Source organism: Vipera ursinii (genome assembly GCF_947247035.1).
Source record: "Vipera ursinii genome assembly, chromosome: 7".
NCBI classification, from domain to species: Eukaryota; Metazoa; Chordata; class Lepidosauria; order Squamata; family Viperidae; genus Vipera; species Vipera ursinii.
In genome coordinates, this window is record NC_139521.1 from 19,637,334 (window position 1) to 19,660,219 (window position 22,886).

The window sequence follows — 22,886 nt, forward strand, 5'->3', positions numbered from 1 at the left end:
GCAGTTCATATATTTTCAAGAAGGGGAGGGAGAAAGAGGAAAAACACAAACAGAAACAAGTGAGGAATCATGTGTTCAGGTCCTGTGATACAGTGGTTTACTGCTAGAGTAAAAGCAGGAAGAGACAGGTCATATATCTCTTGGCCAACTAATCTCCTAGGCCAGACATGTCAAACTCGCAACATCACATGACGTCGCACAACATACCAGGAAGGTTTTGCCATTGCTGGCAATGGGGTGGGCGCAGCTTCCAGATGACGCATCTGGCCCATGGGCCGGCAATTTGACACCCCTTTCCTAGGCTTTGATGTTGAGGGGGCACTATTTTAAATTACTTGAAATTCTAAAAAAAAACACCCTAACCCTAACCCTTCCTCTTTCAGTAACATATTCAAGATGGTCAGTGATTAATATTTATATGTAAGGGTGAAGTTTTATGTAGATATTGTATATAGCATGTTTAAATGTGTATTATGCATGTGTACACTTTTGAGAGCAAGTAAGTAAATTTCATTTTTAATGTGTGCCAATGTGCCTATAGTAAAAAAAATGACAATAAAGGTTATCTTAGGGCTGTGGGCTGTGAAAGCAATAATTATACACACACACACACACACACACACACACACACACACACACACACAATGACTTACAGCATTAAGACCACAAAGTTGATAGCAAGCCATGGTTACAATTACAGTGAGAATCTGCCACCGCTTAGTGTTGTCACACAAAAGTTGAAATACAGATGCTACTTGAATGTTTTTCTGCACTCGACTCTCTTCCAGAACTTCTTCTATTTCATGTGACACATCAGATTTTCCAAGGAATTTCTGAAATGCTGCAAGTTGACAGTTCATGCAATTTATACACTAGTTTTATTCATATCAAACTATTTTACATCAAATTGTACACCAATTACACATTTTACACATCAAATTGTAGTTTACACCAAACATTTATCTTTTTATCTTTCAAAAACAGATCCTTCAGCAAAATATGTCAGCTTCATCAGTAAACTTTACTCAAATAAATAGCAAATAGTGATTTCACTTATTATTCAATAATAATTCCACAAATATTTACAAGTTTCATTTCAGGTCCAACATACTGCAATTTTGTAAATTCTAAATCTGCTGCTCTTGTTCATACATTTAAATTAACAGCATATTGTAACTATTTTGTTACATATCCTATTTCTAACTCTTTCATTCCAGTTTGAAGATAGAAGATAAGGATACAAATTATTTCTAAATATTTCTAACTGTACACAACTCATACACATCTTTTTCATTATTATGCAACAATATGATTTTACATCTTCATTTGTTGGCAGAATCAGACAATATAATAGCTAAGATGGTCCGTAGTAAGTAGAAATTTAGAAAAACAATGAAATCTAAACTGCAATCTTATATTGACTTCTACTGGAATGAAGTTAAAAACATTTACTTCTGACTAGTTTTATGTAGCATTCTACTGGTCACACATCTAGTAAGAATAACTATATTTATTCCAAAATATGGAAGACAGTGACAATATATTCTCATTACAGCAAATGAACCAATCTTCCTTTTCCCCCGTCTTTTCTGTCTGAGCTAGTTTATAGATATATTATTTATTTATTTTTTTACTTGTTTTACTGTAAGCTTTGTTTTTCCTCTGGCCAGAAATCAATCAAACAAACAACAGAACAACCATACCATGTAATATTATTTCATTACGTGGCTAAAGAGTTCAGGGATTCTAGCCCTAAGTTTAGACTGATTAGGACGGACTTTTGTTGGTTTTTTATCCAAGCATGAATGGATCGGCTGGACGTTTGAACACAGTGGTGGAACAATACATCAGATGCTATGTTAATTATCAACAGACTAATTGGGCTGACCTGCCTTTCATGGAAGTGGCATACAACAATACAGTGCACAATGGTACTGGTCTTAATCCATTTAAAATAGCAACCAGCCGTGAGTTCATTCCTATGCCTGAATATCCCCAGGAACCACCTGTCTCACAAGCCTTAGATCAATGGGTTGCTTCATGGCAAACTGTTTAGACTAATGTGAAAAAACTCTAACACAGGTTGCTAAAACTTACAAGGAGCAAGACAATAAGATGTGGTCCCCTTAGAGACCGTTTCACATTGGGGAAAAAGTATATTTGTCAATTAAATATTTAAGACTCAAGCTACCCAGTAAAAAGTTTTGTGGCCCCTTTCGTATAATTAGAGTTATAAATCCTGTGACTTTTGAACTGAAACTCCCTTGCTTGCTAGGGAAAATTCACCATGTTTTCCATTGCAGTTTGTTAAAGCCTCTTAGGGAGTCCTCAATGAGACCAACTCCCAAGGAAGCTCCTGGTCCTCTTTTAGTAGAGGGGGAAACTCATTATGGAATTAAGCAAATCCTTGATTGTAGATTATACAAGGGGAAATTACAGTATCTAAGGCATTGGAAGGGATATCCTTTATCAGAGGCCACTTGGGTAAAAAGCATGGACGTTAAAGCAGATCAACTAGTAAACATTTTTTACAATAAATATCCTCAGAAGCCTCAGGAAGATTCCTAATGTCACCTTTTATTTCTCTACAGGATTTGTTTTCTCTTTAGGGGAACCAACTGTCAACCTTGCAACAGACCTGGCCGAAGCTATTTTCTTCATTTTTGGTTGCCACAAGATGGGGAGGGAATGGGAAGTTTTCTATTAGACTAAACAGTTGGTCCCATGGGAACCAAGGTCATTTCTGTTTCCCTCAGCTGGGAAGGATGATCCTAGTGTTAGAAAGCCCACCTAGGTGTATTATTGGGAAGTGTAGTTGTTTGCATAGCCAGGGGGGAACTGTAACTTTGTATTACTGTTGCTTTTGGGAGGGGATTTTAGTCTTGGTTTCACTTTTGACTGTGCCGATACTTTGTATCCAATAAATATGTTCTTAGAGGAAAACTCAAGCCTCTGAGTTCTGTTCTAATTGGTCTCATCTATCGGAACCATGACATAGACTTTACAACATAAGGGACTGTTTCCAGCAAGAGAGAATATGCAAAAACACCATAATGCAATGATCCTCTCCTTTTCCTTTAAGCAGACCAAAGGTAATTTTAAGCATGGTACTGCTGTTTTGTTGTTGATATTGTTATCAACCCAAAAGATTTGAGAACCACCCTACAGAACAGATATCAGCATGTAGTGCTCTTGAAGACTGCCACCCTCAAAAATATTGCATTTGTGCTTACAATGTTTGCTTTTAAACCAGATGAACAATAGGATCAATTGAGTTAAAAATGAATGTGACAGTACCTTTTTCTGCTGCTTTTGTGTCATTTTTTTCAAGTAAGAGGAAGCGAGGACTTTCTGGAAGAAAAGGTAGGACTCCAATTTGAAGAGTTGATGGAACAATTATCATTGCAAACAGATAAGGCCACAAGAATTCCTGTAATCAGTTAATAAAATTAGTATTGGTATTGCTGCATTTCATGGAAAAATGCAATACTAAACCATAGGCAAAATTCAGACTTCAGATTACAGATGCTGTAATCTGTAGGCAGAAGAATGACAATTATGTAACCTGACAATAGGTACATTTAATTGTGAATGTCAATATCACCAATAAGTGTAAAGTTAGAAATGCAGATGACTGTAGTTTGTATCCTTACATTTTCTCTTATAAATTGACAGTAAAAAGGAGTTTTTTAAATTTTTAAAAACCTCATGTCTTATCAAGTCTCCAGCAAAAGTGAACACAAGTTGTTCAGCTTCTACTTGTTTACACAAGATTGCATAAGTGCCACAAATACCATACCTACTGGTATCTCTCTTTTGATATTATAGAAAAGAATATCTGGACATCATTTTATCTGTTTATAATTAATCTCAATTTATACAGAGTGCAAGAAAGAATAAATAATTCAGAATTATTACAGACCTTTCCAAATATCTCAGGTAGCCCCAAAATCTGTCCACTGAAAACACCAACACAGATGAATATTGCTGTAATTTGTCCTAGTGACCCACGGATGTGCTTGGGAGAAATTTCACTCAAATACATTGGGAGTGCACTCAGAGATACCCCTGTGAAAAAGAAAAAAAGTGATAAAGAACAATTTTTTTAATAAAAGGAAAAACTGTAGGCAGTCAGTCAGACAAATCCCTATGGAAGAGAATATATGCAGCTCAGGGCTGAATTGTGGGATTCTTGGTGCTCTTGAGCTTGGTTGTTTTTTTGCAGATATTTCATTACCAAGCTAGGTAACACCATCGGTGTTAGAGGGAATGAGGTTTGCTTTCATCATATATACTAGTGGCTTATCCTGTCAGTATTGGTGGGAGTGGTCTTGGTGATTCTTTGATTAGGCTGTTGTTTACTGTTAGGTTGTGTTTACCTGAGTTGGTAGTTCTTTGATTGGGTAATTTTTATTTCTTGATTGTTAGTCTAGTGTTAACCTCTGCTCATCTGGGTGTTGCTACTGGTGAGATGTTTGGATCTTTTGCATTGTCTCTTTTGAATAATATATAGATGTTGAATAGTGTACCCATTGATGGCTACTTTGTCTGAGTGTCAGGCTTCCAGGAATTCTCTAGCATTTTTGGACTTGGCATGTTTAGGATGCTCACAGTTTCCCAACTGAAACTATGGTTAAGTCTGTCCATTGTGAAATTAAGGAGTTTTCATGTGTTCTGACTGCTAATTGGTATTCATAGATGCACTCTGCTAGTCATCTGTTTGTCCTACATAATGGCTCTTGTTTTTTCTTCTGTAGCTGCTGGGTCTTTTGGTTTAGAATAGAATAGAATAGAGCTGGAAGGGACCTTGGAGGTCTTCTAGTCCAGACCCTGCTCAAGCAGGAGGACTTATACCATCTCAGACAAGTGATTATCCATCCTCTTCTTAAAAATTTCCAGTGATGGGACTTCCGGTGGCTGTGCGGCGCCGGAGACAGCCTTCCCGGGCTGCCTGCGGCTCAGCTGAGTAATTTTTGCCCGAAACAGCGCCGATCAGCTGTTCGGGTGAATTTGAAGCCCCCTCCTCGGGAGAAGAGGAGGGGGTGAGGCCCCAGGTAGGGGTCGAGTTCTCCGGGGCCGCCTGAGCTTGTAGCTCGGGCGGCTGAAGGATCGAACTCCCCCGTAGCCTGGGTCACTCCCAGCTGGTCAGTGTCTCTGCTCCGGATTTCTTGGAGCAGAGCCAGGCGTCTGCGACCACCCCTGCCTGAAGGAAGGACTATGGAATAAAGAGAGCAGGCAGAGCAGTACAAGAGGAAAAGGTGAAGAGGATTATTTTATTTTACTCTCGAGCTTGATGAACTTTTTTAAACTTAAAGTGAAAGTGCGTCACAATTGAAAGTAAAAGATGGCGGCTAAACCTCCCCCTAAAACTCTTCGGAGTGCTGGAACTTCTCCGTTGCAACAATCATCATTGCAGGCATTGCATCCTCCTGATGTATTGACACCAAAGGATTTACAAGATGCTCTTGAAAAACATGCCCAGGTAATTCTGGAATCAATGGGTGATAAATTTGCACAGATGGAGGAGAAATTGGAGAAATTGGAGGAGAGAATGGAAGAGAGGATGGAACAGAAGTTCAGTGTGATGAAGGTAGACATTTTGTCTTCAGTGCATAAAGTGGCTGAATGTGTGGAAGATTTGGATGAAAAAGTGGAAGATTTGACTCAAAAGAATGCTATATTAGAAGCAAAAGTATTGGAGAATGAGGATTTAAGAGACAAAATGGATAGAGAATTGAGTCTTGCTCAATATTACCAGATGCAGTTTGCTGTTAGAATCAGAGGTTTAAAAGAGAATATTAAGAAGATCTAAACCAGCTGGTTTCTGAGGCTCTTGAAGTGGTATTGAATCAGCCAGCATCTGAAATAAAAGGAGGCATGGACAAAGTGTTTCGTGTGAATTCATGGATTGCCAGACAGAGAAAGCTGCCTAGAGATGTGGTGGTTTATTTTGCAAAAAGGGAAATTAGAGATGAAGTTATACAAGCTGCCTATGATACTAAAGTTGTGATTGCTGATCAAGAAGTTTTGGTTCTAAAAGAAATTCCTCCAAAGATTTTAAGGAGAAGGAAGGATTTTACATTTCTTGTGCAAGAGCTCAAGCAACGAGATATAAGGTTCAGATGGGAGATCCCAGCTGGGTTGATGGTGATGCATGAAGGTAAAAGGTACCGTCTGGTTACTGTGATGCAAGCGCGTGATTTTTACAATAATGTTTTAAAAGCAACCTCATTATCACTTCTGGAAGCTGCAAAGGGATCTGGAGAAGGAGAACATCAAGAGGCTGAAGATGGACAGACAGAGGAGAATGGTGCTGGAGGAGATCAAGCTACAACTTCCTTGGATGATCCTAGAGAGCAGAGGGTGACGCGTGCTGCTTTAAAACGATCAAAAAAGATAAAAGAACAAGATCAGCAGAAGTCTATGGAAATTCCACAACGTACTTACAGCCAAGCAGTGGGAGGAGCACGGCCTAAAAAAGATAGTCCTATCAAAGCAGTGCTCCAAGAGCTTTGGGATGATATGCATGGCAACTAAATTTTTAACTTGGAACGTTAATGGACTAAATTCACCACAGAAGAGGAAGAAAGTTTTTCAATATTTAAAACAATTCAAGATAGATGTTATATGTTTGCAAGAAACGCATATTAGGGTTGTGGATCAAAAGTATTTATCGAACTCAAGGTTGGGTACGCAATTTGTTGCTTCTGCAATGAATAAGAAAAATGGAGTGGTTGTTTATGTTAAAAGTGCTCTAACAGCAGACTTAATTGAAGCAGATAAGCATGGAAGATACGTTATGATAGAGTTGCTGCTAGAAGGTAAAAAGACGCTTTTAGTTGGATTATATGCTCCTAATCAACAACAAGCTGACTTTTTTAGTTTACTTCATACAAAGCTTACCCAGTTGGATTATAAATCTTTTATTTTTATGGGGGATTGGAATGGTGTTTTGGATGTACAGATGGACAAGGCTGGAGCTTTTAAGCGCATTCCAAGTCATGCTAGACTGCCTAAATCCTTTTTTGAAATGAAGGATGACTTGGAACTGCGAAATATTTGGCGCGAGAGACATTTGCAGGAAAAGGATTATACTTTTTATTCCGACAGACATCAATCTTTTTCCAGGATCGATTTTATTTTGTTGACTAATGATTTTTTTTAAGGACTAAAAAGGTGAAGATTTGTGCAAGAACTATTTCTGATCATAGTCCAGTTTGGCTAGAGATTGATAAGGAGAATAGAGACAGGCGCTCGTGGCGCGTAAATGAGAATTTGTTTAGAAATCAGAGAAACGTGGAAGAATGCAAACAGCGGATGAAGGATTTTTTTGAAATTAATATGAATAAGGGCACCTCTATGGACATGGTTTGGGATGCTAGCAAGGCCTATATGAGAGTGGTGTTGATATATATGAATAATAAACATAGACGTGCTGTGGAAGCTAGGAGGAAAGAACTGGAGAATGAAATAAAGGAAAAAGAAAAGGCTTTGATTTTGAATTCAGAGGATGTGAAGACTAAGGAGGCTATTAAATTGTTAAGAGGACAATTTGATAAATTAATGGCTGACCAAGTGGCAACCAATTTGTGGTTTGCCAGGCATAATACCTTTTGCAACGCTAACAAACCAGGTAGATGGTTAGCTTATAGATTGAGGAAAAAACAAAGGGCTTCTAATATAGACAAAATTGAGTATAAAGGAAGGGTTGTGTTTCAACAGGATCTTATCAAGGACGCTTTTGTGGATTTTTATTCTAAATTATATGCTAAGGAGAAGATTAATGAAAAAGACATTGATATATATTTGGAGAATGCTAGCATCCCGGTTCTTACGCAAGTACAAAAAGAGGAGATTAATCAATTAATTACAGAAGAAGAAATTTTTACAGCAATTAAGGAATTGAAGGTGGATAAAGCACCAGGTACGGATGGTTTGTCTGCGGCTTACTACAAAAATTTACAATTAGAGATGATGAAACCGTTAAAGGAACTGTTCCAGACAATCCAGAGGGGGGGAAAGGTGCCACCGTCTTGGAGAACAGCTTTTATTTCTTTGATTCCGAAGGAAGACCAAGATGCTACTCAAGTTAAAAATTATAGACCGATATCGCTTTTAAATACAGATTATAAGATATTTGCTAAGGTTTTGGCTAATAGACTGATGAGGGTTCTGCAACAGGTGATTCATGGGGACCAAACGGGGTTTATTAGTGGTAAGCAAATGAAAAATAATGTGAGGCATATAGTTGATGTGTTAGAGTTTTTGGAAAGGAACAACCAGATCTCTGTGGCGCTAATTTTTCTAGATGCTGAAAAAGCTTTTGATCAATTGAATTGGCAATTTTTGATGAAAGTTTTAGACAAAATGGATTTTGGGGAAAATTTTTTACAACCGATTAGGGCATTATATCAAAAACAAACTGCCCGAATTATAGTTAATAATAGTCTGACAGAAGCATGTAATATTGAGAAGGGCACAAGGCAAGGGTGTCCGTTATCGCCCTTGTTATTTGTGTTAACATTAGAGATATTATTGGTTAAAATACGGAATTCGGAAAAAATTAAGGGGATACAAATTAGAGATCAGGATTATAGATTGAGAGCATTTGCAGATGATCTGGTTGTTACAGTGACCCAGCCAGAGAACTCTGTTGTGGACCTGATGGAGATAATAACACAATACGGGAAGGTTTCTGGATTTAAAGTTAATATACAGAAAACTAAAATTTTGGCCAAAAATATGACAGTTTCGCAAAAGGCTCTCTTAGAAGGATTAACTGGATTTGAGATTGTTAAAAGGGTTAAATATTTGGGGGTGCTTTTGTCGCCCTCTAATACAAAGTTATATAAAAATAATTATGAAAAATTATGGGGGAAAATTCAAAAAGAATTGGAGAGTTGGGAAAAATTGCAATTGTCTTTGTTGGGACGGATCGCAGCAGTTAAAATGAATGTCCTGCCTAAATTTTTATTTTTATTTCAAATGATACCGATTCTTAAGAAAGATTCTAATTTGGAGGAATGGCAGCGAGGTATCAATAAATTTGTTTGGGCAGGGAAAAGGCCACGAGTTAAACTTAAGATTATGCAGGATACTCGTGAGAGAGGTGGTCTTAAAATGCCTAATCTTAAACTATATTATGAAGCTGCTGCATTAGTAGGAATAAGTGATTGGATTAATTTGACACAAGAGAGATTATTAAATCTTGAGGGCCACGATTTGTTGTTTGGCTGGCATGCATATTTGTTGTATGACAAGAAGGTAGACAACGTGTTTAGAGTGCATATTTTAAGACAGGCATTGTTGAGAGTTTGGAAGAAGTATAGACATAAGCTAGATTGTAAGATACCACTGTGGGCAATTCCAAAACACGCAATAGAAAATATACATGCTGGATTCAAACATGATGTGACTACGTACAAGGAGATCCTAAGCTTGGAAAGAAATGTTTGGTGTTTGAAATCATATAGCCTCTTGCGAGAAGAGAAGGTTGTTCAAAATTGGTTTCAATATACTCAGTTACGGGCCAGGTGGAAAGAAGACCAGAAAAATGGTTTTACAATGACTGATGAAAATTTGATAAAGCAAATCAGAAATCAGGGACCAGCACATATTAAACGGATATATCTTGCGTTGATAGAGATTGATTCAGAAACAGAACTTGTTAAGGATTGTATGATAAAATGGGCCCAAAACATCCAGGAAGTTATTACAATGGACATGTGGGAAAAGATTTGGGTGAGGAATGTAAAATTTACACAAGCTCAAAATCTAAGAGAGAATTTTTACAAAATGTTTTATCGATGGCATTTAGATCCTAAAAAGCTTGCAAGTATGTATCCGAATTATCAGCCTAAATGTTGGAGGTGCGGTGATGAAGACGCAACATATTTTCACATATGGTGGACTTGTAAAAAAGTTAAAGCCTTTTGGATAAAAGTCTGGTGGAACATGCAGAAGATTTTTAAACAGAGGATAAAGTTTTGTCCGCAACTTTTTTTGTTGGGAATAATTACAGATGCTACAGTTGTGGACACTAAGTTGATGTTGAATTTAATTACGGCAGCAAGACTTTTGATAGGTCAGTATTGGAAGAAAGAGGAACTGCCGACCATAGAGGAGTGGACTTTAAAGGTTTCCGACCTGGCAGAGATGGCGAAGATTTCGGCCTATTTGAAAGATCACTCGCAAGAACGCTATATTATGGAATGGAGAAAATGGATTGAGTTTATCCAGAACAAGTATAGGGTTAAGAAATTTCATGTAGCATTTGAATAAGTCTTCTTTCTTTTTTTCTTTTTCTATTTTGGTTTTTCTATATATATTTAATATTACTAAGGTTTGTTTTATCCTATATAAGCTAGAGAGTGATGGATTTTAGAGTTTATGGTTGTTAGTATATGGTTGTTTATGATTGTTTTTTTATATATATACCTTGTATTTAGCTCTGGGAAGTCGGGGGGGAGGGGGGAGAGGTAGGGGGGGAGGGAGAAGGGAGGGGGAGGGGGGATTTTTAAAGAAAAAATTGTATGTTAAAACTTTTCAATAAAAAAAAAATTTCCAGTGATGGAGTGCCCATGATTTCTGGAGGCAAGCTGTTCCACTGGTTAAGTGTCCTCACTGTTAGGAAGTTTCTCCTTAATTCCAGGTTGTTTCTCTCTTTGGTCAGTTTCCAACTATTGTTTCTTGTCTTGGCCTCTGGTGCTCTGGAGAATAATGTGACCCCCTCTTCTTTGTGGCAGCCCCTCAAATACTGGAATACTGCTATCATCTCTCCCCTATTTCTTCTTTTCTTTAGACTAGCCAAACCCAAGTCCCACAGCCGTTCTTCGTATATTTTAGTCTCCAGGCCTTTAATTATCTTAGTTGCTCTTCTATGATTTTTCTCCAAACTCTCAACATCTTTTTGTGATATGGTGACCAGAATTGGCTGCAGTATTCCAGGTGTGGTCTTACTAGGGTTTTATAAAGCGGTACTAGCACTTCGCGTGATCTTGATTCTGTTTATATAACCCAGGATTGTATTAGCTTTTTTGGTTGCTGCTTACTTAGGATGTTTTGGAGGGCTTTAATTGGTTTGTGTGTTACCATGATATCATGTGGTTGTAATTATCTATTGGTAGATCCCCTCCTCAGACCTCCAGGCTGCTGAACCTCTGCCTCAGTTGCTCCACCAACTGGCTGCCGCACACTGGCAAGTAGCGCTCTCTCAGTATTGGCCATTCTGAGGCTCCTTGCTCCCATTACAGTTTTCTGCCCAATTCTGGCCAAGAGTAGCAGAGAGAACTTGGCTTCACGGCTTTTTGCAGCCCCTCTTGCCACTTCTCTAATTTGGGTCAATTGAATGCTACTGCTCCACCCATCCACTCTGGAACCCGGGTTGGCTCCTTTTGTTCAACCTGCTCCTTGGGGCACATTGAGGCAGGTGGGGTTCTGAAACTTCTTTTGGCCCCAACTAGGGTCCCACTGCATTTGCACTTGTATAAACAATGTCCTGTTATTGCTTTCCCAAAAACTTTAATTTCCCATCAATATTCAAGAAAACACTATTATTTATGATTTCCAAATACTTTATATTTAGGTGATAAAAAGCTTCCCTTATCTCAACTTCTCCCTTTTTCCCTTTTCATACCAAAGTCTAATATTCTAGTTACACATCATATCTATTTAATTATAATGTTACTCTATTTTCTAAAAGTTATCTATTTTCCACCATATTCAACCATCTAGTTAGTAATATAATATCCCCTCTAATAAGTCAACCCCATTATTTTCTTCAGCCTTAATCTGGCTTTCTTCCTTTGCCAGCTAACCTTCCATGTCAGTGCCTTTGAATCATCAAATAGTTCTCCCTCTATTTTTATATATATTATTTGAAATAAGAAAGACCATTTGGTTGAAGTTTTTTTTGGAAGAACAAACCCTTTGGTATTCATTAAGCTGCCTCCCTGTTGCTGCAATTTCCCACAATTGTCCTGATAACTTTACCTTCCATTCAATCAGTTCTTATTCTTTTTTCTCAAATATATTCTGATTTCTTGATTTGTGAAAAGTCTTTTCCATTTTCAATGTTGTCACTCCATTTTCTGCTTTTTCAGTTGGCTGGGTCTGTTGGTCACTTGCGTCCTCTGTCTTAGCATTTAGTTGTTCCAATTTTCCTTTTGTTTTCTGCATTGTTACTTCTTTGTTTGTCATCTAGATCTGGGTTTGTATATTTAAGCTAGAACATTGCTTCTTTGTGTTGCTTCTTATTTTATCACAAGCTGAAAGGATAGTGTCATGTACTGATTTCAACATGGAAAAGATTTTTTCCTGATTTTCATACACATTTTGTTAATATGTTAAGTTGAAGAGTTTAGAATCAAATGTTAAAAATATTTTTTGTCTTTTGTAGCTGGGTATGGGACATCTGTTTCACATTTTATAGGTGGCTTTTATACAGTAGGTGGTCTTTATAATAGAAATTGTTTATCAAGTAAGAGTTTATAATCCAAGGTGTTCCATCATCTCACATAATAATATATGCTTCTCATTCAGGGAAATAGGAAAGCAGTTCCCCAAAGATAGCTCTGAGAGTCAGTAAAAGTTTACATTCATAGTTCAGGCAGGCCAGCTTCCAAAACAGTACATCACCCCTGCCACACAGATAAGCCCTTCTTTGCAGCTGGGTTTTTCAGAGTTAGTAGCTGTCAAAGCGAAAACAAATTTTATCTGAAGTCTGGGCTTCAAGCCAGGATCCTTTTAGTCAATAACAAATTGTAATGCCATAATTAGCCACAGGATGTCACCAACACCATTTTATAGCTTTTTAAGTCCCAAACATATATGTCTTTTTTTTTTAAACCAACAGTCTCCAATAAGAAAAAAGAACACTTTTGACAGCCTCTGGTTTGCTACGCAGATGGCTTCCAGTTTGCCACACAGCCACTATGGATGGCTGGGAGACTTGGTCTCCCCCGTCCAGTTTTGCATCACTGGGGGGCCCTGAAAAGGGCCAAAAGTCACCCCGAAGAGGCGACCAGCAAGGAGGGGCACTTGCTGGATCACAAGAGAGCTGCAACTCTCCCGTTAGACCTGGTGATCCCTCCAAACCGGTGGACAAAAGGACCGGCCATTATGGCTCCTCCCTAGCCTGTGAACAGCCGAAGTCACATTTTCTACCAGGCAACTCTTATAGCAGCGCAGAAAAGACTGGGTGAGATCTACCTCTGTTACACCCTAATTATTTTCTGTACCTCTTTAAGCTGCTAAGCATTCTCCCCCCTGCGGTGAGGAAAGGGGGATTTTAGCCCTCCCTCCAGAAAGAGCAGCAACTAAATACCCAGGGGCATTTTAAATGTTGAAAAAGTAACTGAATCCCAATTGGAACTTTACTTCTCAAAGCATGTGTACTGAAAGTTTATTTATTTTTCATTATCTACTTCTGTTGGAAATCTGGGTTTTTTCTTATAAAAAAAAAGAAAAATTGAAAAGATTAAAATAACTTTGGGACTCAAAGGGAAACTTTAAAAGGGGCCTGGCTGACTGCCCAGGGCAATGGATAAGATACCTAACCTTGAGAATTTTGAAACAACAGCTGTGAAAGGCTCTGTGTTCCCTACCTGAAAAAAAAACTTTTTCTCTCTTTTGGATTTTCTAAGTGTAAAGCCTTTAGTCTAAAATACCAATATGGAAGAAGACCAGGAACAAAATTTCCTTATAGATAAAGATCAACAAACTCTCTCTATGTTGAAAACACTAATTCAAACTTTTACCACAACCAATGAAATACTAAGAGGCTATGGGAAGAAACAAGAAGACAACCTAGATATGAAAGCCCAAACTTTGACTACAACTAAAGAACCATCTATACAAAATATAATAGAAAAAAATGAAACATTCAAATACTATGACAGAAGAATCTACTATTCAACAAATATTGATATTTGAAAATCCAGAAAAGACATTGCCAACTTGGAAAAAGGAAAAGGTTTCTTAAACAATACAGAAGGAATTAGAGGAACTAGAAAAAGAACAGTTGGATGAGAAGATAAACAGTTCAGAACAACCATGTCAATATGGAAGAATAAAAGACGACTCACTAGATATACAAGTCCTCTCAAAAAAATGGCAACCAGATGTTTTTGCCAATATCAATTAATATACATGATATTACAAGGAGATTGGTTCGATGACCCAAAAACAAGGACATGGAAGATGACTTGGCAAAGGAAAAAAGCCAGAATAAGACTCAAAAAGAATGGAGTTTCAACCATCTTATTGAAATCTAAAACAGAATGTACTTAAATAGATAAGATGTGCATGTTGAACATAAGTCATTGTTATGAACTGAGATAAAGAAAAAAATTTGGTCATTAAAATTTAACAGTATAAATACTAATAGCTAATTTGAATATTGATTTGTGCATAAAGGTCATGTGAAGGTGAATAATGTACATAAGGTAAAAACCTATTTTTGAAAGTAATAAATACGTCTATATGTAATGTTAAAAATGAAAATTATTAGTTTAAGCAAGAGATAGCAGATACAAAGAGGAAGAGAGAGGAAGTATTAAATATTGAAATAAAAAGAAATATTGATTACTACTTAAAAAACCCTGAAAACTAGCAAAAAGGAAGGATATCATATTGTATCCTTAATTTGTTGACATAGAGGGTGAGAGGTTAAGTAGACGGGATGTGTATTTTGAATATTAGATTTTGTGAGGAATGGTGATAGATGAATTGGGAGTATATTAAAAATCTTGGGAATGATAAACATCAAATGTTAAATCTAAATGTTAGTGGAAATCAAAACTGAAAAATATATTAGGTCATTGATTGTCTAAAAGATTGTATGTTAAAACAGCTAGAATATGTGTACACTAAAAATATGGATATATGTAAGAAAGTTATTTTCTATGTGATTGATAAGATAAAAATTGTCTTTTAATTTACAAATAGACAGTACATATGAAGGGAAAAAGAGAAGAAATGTTTATGGTAGCAATCTGAAATCTGTACTAATGATATCTGTATGTATTTGAATTACTACTACTCAGCCACCATGTTGCTTTTCAAATATGTGAATGTAATATTAGAAAATCAATAAAATTTGTAAAAAAATAAGAACACTTTTAGTCCCCAAATTTCAAAAGAATAAATATCCAATTAGATTAAAATTAATCCTTTGGTTGCTCTGTTTCCCCTGGGTAGTTAGTTGCTGCTTTTCTTAGAGCGTGGGGTAAAAATTCTCTTCTCTCTCTCCTCACAGGGGGAAAATGCTTTGGGCAGCTTTTTCAGGCAATAATTAAAGAGAGGATCAGGTCTCACCCAGTTTCATCTGCGTTGCTTGAAAGTTGCTTGGTGGTGCTTTTGACTTTGGCTGTTTGGAGGACTTCCCCAGATCAAATGGAAGGGCTGCCACCCTCCCGCAACCAAACAGAGGTCTCCTCCTTGCTTATCACCTCTATGGGGCAAATTTCGACCCTTTCCAGGGTCCCCCTGTGGAGCAAATTGAGGCGCAAAAGACAGAACCCCGTCCTCCTGCATCCATGGCACCGTGACGTCAAGCCAGAAGTCAAGTTGCCATATATTTTAATGAATTGTGGCTATGCTATTTTATTGTAATGTATGGTTTGGGATATATGTGGGGGGGGCTAATTAAGATTAACTAAAAAGTAAATCATTATTGACTGCATTTGATATAAGGTAGAATGATACGATTTCAATAGGATTTCTACTCTTGCCAAGATTAAAGACTTAATGTATTAAATATAATGCATCAAAAAACTTCTTATTTCTTAAGAATTCAGCCTATTTTTCAGGTTCAGCTAGTTCAGTTGAGATGTTAAAAGGCTAGAGAGCAGGGAATGTGGAACGTTCACTAAACATCAGTATCTAGCACAAATTAAATCATACCTCCATCAATGCCCATTATGAATCGGCCCAAAATAATCATTTCCAAGATTCCTGCCAGCTGTGAGATGGCCATGAACAATGCAGCCATAATAGCAAACACATTATTTAGCAGCAGAGTTTGCTTTCTGAAAAGAAACAAATTACTTATTACATCCTTACATTTCCAGATAAATAGTTTTTCATAAAATACTATAATTAAAGGCTATTGTGATAGATAAAGTCAAAAGTATACCTAAAATGCCAAGATTAAGGGTATAAAAATATCCTTCAAACTGCATGGTAGAAGGCAATGGAAAACAGTTCTTTATTTTACACAGACAAACTAAAAACCCATGGATAGACAGGATAAAGATAGCTCAAAATCTTGGGAAAAAGTTCTGTAGATCAAATGAATCTGTAACTCTCTTGCCAGGGAGTCGCTTCAAAATTTGTCTTAAATTAGATGAGACAACCAGTAGCCCCAGAACAGTGCAGGTTTCAGAATAACAAAATAACAGAGTTGGAAGGGACCTTGGAGGTCTTCTTGTCCAACCCGCTGCTCGACAAGGAGACCCTATATGTTGTGGCCCTGACCCCCGAGCCTGTCCTACCCGAGGAAGAGGACTCTGAGGATGATGGGGAAGAACTGGCAAGGCCTCCGTCTCCGGGACCCTCCCCTCTGGCAAGGCCTCCATCTCCATCTGAAGGCCAACAGGAGCAGCCTGGGAGTAGCCAGGCTGGGAGCCAGGCTGGGATGGAGCTTGAGCAGCTGCAGCAGATACAGTCTAGCGAAGATGACTCATGGCTAGACCCCTGAGAAAGATGCAGGGCCAAGCGTTTACAGCAGCGTAGGAAGAGTAGGAGGGCCAGGGACTAGCTGAGTCATTGAGCCACACCCCACTAGGTACAAAAGGGGGTGTGGCTGCTCTCAGAACTTTGTGATGAACAATAGTTTAAACAAATTCTGGTCACATCTTCAGAACTCTGCTTCTGGTTTGAAACCCTGGTCTGAATTCTTGGCAACGCTTCTGTACATCTGCTTCTGAACTGTTTGTTTGGACGTTATCTCATTCCAGCGGCTTGCTGCCAAGGCCTTATCTGAAGGCAATTAACTACAGCCTGTAGAATTAACTCTTGCTAGTCGTGCCTGCTTTGTCTGTTTGTTTGTACTCCGGAGGGGGGAACAGAACACTATATCATTCCAAATAAATGCCTATCTAGTTTCTTTTTAAAAACGTCCACTGATAGAGCACCCACAATTTCTGAAGGAAGCCATTCCACTGGTTAATTGTTCTGACTGTGAGAAAAATTCTCCTCAATTCTAGGTTGCTTCTCTCCTTGATTAGACTCCATCCATTGTTTCTTGTCTTGCCTTCTGGTGCTTTGGAAAATAGGTTGACCCCCTCTTCTTTGTGTCAGCCTCTCAAATATTGGAACACTGCTATCATTTTCCCCTAGTCATTCTATTCACTAGACATATTCCTGCAACCGTTCTTGATATGTTTTAGCCTCCACACCCCAATCATCTTGGTTGCTCTTTTCTGCACTCTTTCCAGAATCTAAACATTTTTTTTAATAATATGATGACCAAAACTGGTTACAGTACTCTAGGTGTGGTCTTAGTAAGGTCATGAGATCTTGATTCTATCCCTTTGTTAATGCAACCTAGGATTGCATTGGCTGGTGCTGCACACTATTGGCTCATATTTAAGTGACTGCCAACTAGGAATCCAAGATCCCTCTCAGCAATGTTTGAATATAGACTGTTTTCAAATGACTCACTAAAATACAATGTGGATCTTCAACAATGGTCCAGTCTATTATAGATTACTCTCGAGGATCTCTAATCCTGTTAGGTGCTAAGATAATGAGCAGGATTCAACAATATTGTTGCTCAGTTCTCCCATAAATGTATAGAACAACTGTAACTTTTTAGTTTTTCCATATTTCTTTTTTGTGATTTTAGGTTTTATGAATAAAAGAAGAAAACCAAATGTTACATAAATTGGTGCAGAACATTTCAATCCTTTACATTCTCATTTTTTTAAAAAGTGTCTAAAATTTGATAAAGTACAGGTAGTCCCTAGACATTTAGTCTAGGGAGATATGTTGTTTCCTTGGAGCTAAAATCAAAGATGTGACTGAGAACCTTACTAAAATAATTAACCCCATAGATTACTACCCCTTTCTTCTTCACGTGGGGACTAACAACATAACAATGAACCTGAAAACAATAACAAGACCAGCTAGGTAAAAACAGCTAGGTAAGAAAGTTAAGGACTTATGAGCACAAGCATCTATATTTCTGACAAAAGGCCAACATTCTATGAGGGAGCAACAGATTTTAGAAATGAACCACTGGCTTAGGTGCCATGAAGAGAACTTGGCCATGGTCTGGATTACCTACCTGAAGGGCTTCTTGCAAGGGATAGGCTGCACCTCACAAGAACCAGGAAAAACATATTTAGAAAATGATTGACTCATCTTATCAGGACTTTAAACTAAAATATGACTTTTAAGACCTAATTCCAAGCAAAAACCTCTAGACAACCAACCAAATACAGAAGTAGAAAGTGATGTGAAAGAAGAGAAACTCAAATGCAAAGTAGGAGATGTAGGAAACATAACCAGAATCAGCCACAAAGAACTTAAAGGCCTAGATAGTAATGCTCAGAAATAGGGTGAACTTGAAGTACTAGTACATGAAGGTAGGTATGATATAGCTGCCATTACCAGAACTTGGTGGGATGAAACTCATGATTGGAATGTACTGATTAAAGGATACAAACTATTCAAAAGAAATAGACCTAACAAAAAAGGAGGTGGAGTTGCATTATATATAAGAGATTACTTCCTCTCTACATAGATGCATAAAACCAAGGATGAAAGCCTGCTAGAATGCATATGGGGCCAACATAAAAGGAAAAAAAGAATGACACTGCCATACATGTATACTACAGGCCACCCAACTAAGTAAAAGAAATAGATGAACTATTTGCTAATCAGTTAACAAATATATGAAGGAAACCCACCAGAATAGTAATGGGGGATTTTAATTATCCTGACATCAACTGGGAGACTAACTCTGCAACAAGTAGGAGGTTGAACAGGTTTCTGACCAACCTAACTGACAACTTTGTCACTCAAAAGATAGTAGATGGAACTAGAGGGGCAGCTAGACTGGACCTAATTCTTACTAACAGAGAAGATGTGATAGATGGGATTGACATTTCAGGAACTTTTGGGGAGAGTGACCATGTCATTTTAGAATTCACTATAATACAGACCCAAGCAACAGAACATAATCAAACCAATATCTTAAACTTTGAAAGAGCTAATTTTAGCTCTTTAGAAATATGGGGAAGGAACCAATGGATAAAAATCTTAAAGGGGAAGTCAACTCAAGAAGCTTGGGAAACTCTAAAAAATATGATTACAAAAACCCAGGCCAGCATAATACCACTGAAAAAGAAAACCAAGAAAAAAACAGCATGGTTGCCCAAAGAACTCTTAGACAAAGTGAAAGAAAAAAAAGATAAATACAAAAATGGAAAGAGGAACACATAACTAAGGCAGAATATCAACAAATAGCCAGAACCTGAAAGGTGACGTTAGGAAAGCTAAGGCTCAGAATGAAATAAAAGTTGCAATAAATGTCAAAAATAATAAAAAAACAAGAAAAAAGTCAAAGAAACAATCGGTCCACTAATGGAAAATGATGGTAAGGAAGTAACAAGCAGTAGAGAGAAAGCAGAACTGCTTAATTCATTCTTTGCATCTGACCCTCTTCAGGGTCCCCCGGCAGGAGAAAACCAGATGGTGGAGGAAGTGATCTTTCCACACGTCCACCAGCGCCGCGATTGCAAACCAGAAGCCCTGACCAGGGGTAGGCAACCTTGGCTCTTTTATGACTCATGGACTTCAACTCCCAGAATTCTTAAGCCAGCTGGCTCAGGAATTCTGGGAGTTGAAGTCCACGAGTCATAAAACAGCCAAGGTTGCCTACCCCTGCCCTAGACCTAACAACCTTGAGAGAGGTGTCTTATTAGTTGCTTTCCCACAGCTCGATATCACCTGTGGATTGGCCTCTTTGAATTCACTGGATGGACAGTTGGGGTGGGGTTATTGTTTCGTGGGTTTAACCTATTGATTTGGGTGGGAAGTCCTCAGATCCTGCCTAGCTTTCCTGCTTTCTGTACTTGCCAATAAAAGTTCCTTTTGAAATGGTGCCAGTTTCAAGAGTTTTGCTTTCTTTGTAGTGAAACAGAGGCAGGTCCTTACAAATATGTTTGAAAAAGCAAATTTAAAATACAAGAAAAACCATGTTAGTTAGCCAGTGCAACAGTAATACAAAAACCATGTTTAAAGTATTACAAAGTCCATCCTGTGTCACCCTCACAGGTAACATGATAGCAGTCTTCCAATACTTGAAGGGCTGTCACAAGAAAGAGGGAGTTGATTTATTCTACATAGCATCTGAGGGCAGGACAAGAAACACTGGGTGGAAGCTAATCAAAGGGAAATTCAACCTGGAACTAAGATGAAATTTCCTGACAGTGAAAACAATAAATAGAACAGCTTGCCTCCCAGAGTTGTGGATGTTCAGTCACTGGTGATTTTCAAGAAAAGATTGGACAACCATTTGTCTGGAATGGTATAAGGACTCCTGCCTGGAGCAGGGGATTGGACTAGAAGACCTCCAAGGTCCCTTCCAGTACTATGATTATTACTTTAGATCAGAATGTCCACTGTGAAGAAGCAAAATTCCATAGTCAAAAGGTATTCACTACCATTGTAGGTTCAAAATATCTTGAGAACCAAAGGAAGCAGGCCAGTATTAGCTGTGATATTTCACATAATAAATGCAAAACTGAAGCACATAATACTAATCCAAACTAAAGAAACAAAACAAACCATAGGAAGAATAAAGCAAAACTGAAAGGTGGCTGCTTTGAAGGTAAAAACAAGGGATTAGGTTTACTTTTATGACAACAAACTGTTCCACAATACTGCATTCCGGCAACTGCCACACTTCCATGTCACATATGCAAACAGTTATAGGAGATAGGAATGGGCTCCCAGTTAGACAACTGCAGCTAGATCCTACCATACCCAATATTTAAGGAGAAAGTCCAGGAAACAGAACTGGGAGCATTATTTTATCTGGGGATAGATTGCTCTACTTCTGCCCCACTAATACTCCCCAACCAATCCTTTCTTTTTCTGAGACAGAGATTTCCCAACTTAGTGGAGCTGCTGTTGTTACTGCACAGCTGTAGATTCAATGGCCTACAAGAAGGCCTCAAGATGCAAGAAATTAGATTACATGGGCCGGACGCAACAACCAGAAGCCATGCCCACCCCATTGCCGACAATGGCAAAACAGTCTGATACGTCTTGCAACGTCATGTGATGTCGCGAGTTTGACATGTCTGAGTTAGAACATGGAGAGTGAACCTGGCCAACTCATGCACAACTTTCTCTTGCATCAAGTACATGAAATTTTATTTTGATCTGAATCAAATACAATGCTGGGCAAATCTAAAACACTTCTTTGATACCATGGGGGAGTTGGCCTGTGATCTTCAGCCATACAATTATCAATATTAAAATGGTGTCCACAGAGAATGAGTATAGCAGCTGGCATTTATAAACCCATCCTTATGTCACTGGTATTTGGCACTGATTGGACACATGGATTGATGGAAATCTAGGTTTGCTCAAATTGCTGTTTTTCATAATTGCCATTATGAACATAGGCAATCCATGTTTAAAGGGACAAGCTTAGCATACAAGGCCATTCTAAATGACAACTTATTGTGATGGGTTTGATGTTTTCCAACATGTTTCCTCTCCAAAATTATTTTAGTTGGTGGAGAAAATGTGAGAGAAACTGTTTACTCTTGGTATAGAATATAAACCAAGCCTCCTGCACTTGCTGCACTTGCTTTGAGGAGAATTATGTTTCATATATCAGGACAGTCTTGTTGGGCTTATTATAATTTTGTTATAACTAGACAGCCACTAGATGGCAGCAAAGAGATGCAAAAACTGTGATAGTTCAGTCCCACAGATTACTACTTTAGATTTCTAAACAGTATTTTTAAAAGCAAGAGAAGATTTTTTTTTCAAAAAAGCCCAATTTATACAAAATTACATTGCATACATTATTACTTGCTATTAATCACAACTGTTTTATCAGGGGAAGTATCTTACTTAGTATTTTAAATGCAGGTGCCATAATATCAGTTAGAGGAGCAATTTTTTGTTTTATCATCCATTAAAAGAAAAAAAAATATTGCATAGCATTGTTTTCAATATAATGCTTACCGACCAAAATACTTGACAGCTGGAGTAACAATTAATGCACCCACAAGTCCACCAATAGCAAAAATGGAGACAGATAAAGTCCATAGCAATGTAAGTGACTGTTCAGTAATTGACTGGTTGTATCTTCTTTCCCAGGTTTCATTGTAAAATTTCTTAATAAACTACAAGTAATTCCAATAAATACATAATTAATCAGTGTAGACATATATAATTACAAATTAGCATTTTTAAAAATCACATTATTTCAATACTTTAAAATTCTGCTATAAGGAGTCTTCTTTTAAAAATGGGATGTGTATTTTACACCAACTTACCTACTGAAACAGAGCTTTATGCAATGTGTGAATGAAAAACCCCCTATGTCACGGGTGTCAAACTCGCCATGTCACGCAACGTGTCACAATGTATAGCGACTCTTTTTGCATGGCCGACAATGGGTGGGTGTGGCTTCAGTATGATGAAACTGGCCCGTGGGCTGGCAGTTTGACACCCCTGCCCTAGGTTTCCCATGTTTGTGTAGAGAAGCAAGCCAGCCACCATTCCAGCAGTCATCAAAGGAGGGTTCCTATACTCTTCGGTGCCATAGGTTTTCCTATGACCCTCTATTTCCAAAGATCTGGAATAGTTCCTGGAATATTAAGTCTGAGAGTTGGTTATACACTATGGCCTCAACT

At 37.9% G+C, this 22,886-nt stretch overlaps 1 protein-coding gene across 1 annotated transcript in view; it reads right to left on the reverse strand.

Moving 5' to 3' along the window:
- SLC2A9 (solute carrier family 2 member 9) overlaps window positions 1-22,886 on the reverse strand; it is a 62,491-nt gene that overhangs the window by 22,607 nt on the left and 16,998 nt on the right. Inside the window, exons 3-7 of the mRNA XM_083366930.1 lie at window positions 22,213-22,373; window positions 15,904-16,028; window positions 3,923-4,068; window positions 3,298-3,430; window positions 654-841 (exon numbers count right to left, since the gene is read on the reverse strand). Coding sequence (XP_083223056.1) covers window positions 654-841; window positions 3,298-3,430; window positions 3,923-4,068; window positions 15,904-16,028; window positions 22,213-22,373 — 753 coding nt within the window. The remainder of the gene's footprint in view (window positions 1-653; window positions 842-3,297; window positions 3,431-3,922; window positions 4,069-15,903; window positions 16,029-22,212; window positions 22,374-22,886) is intronic.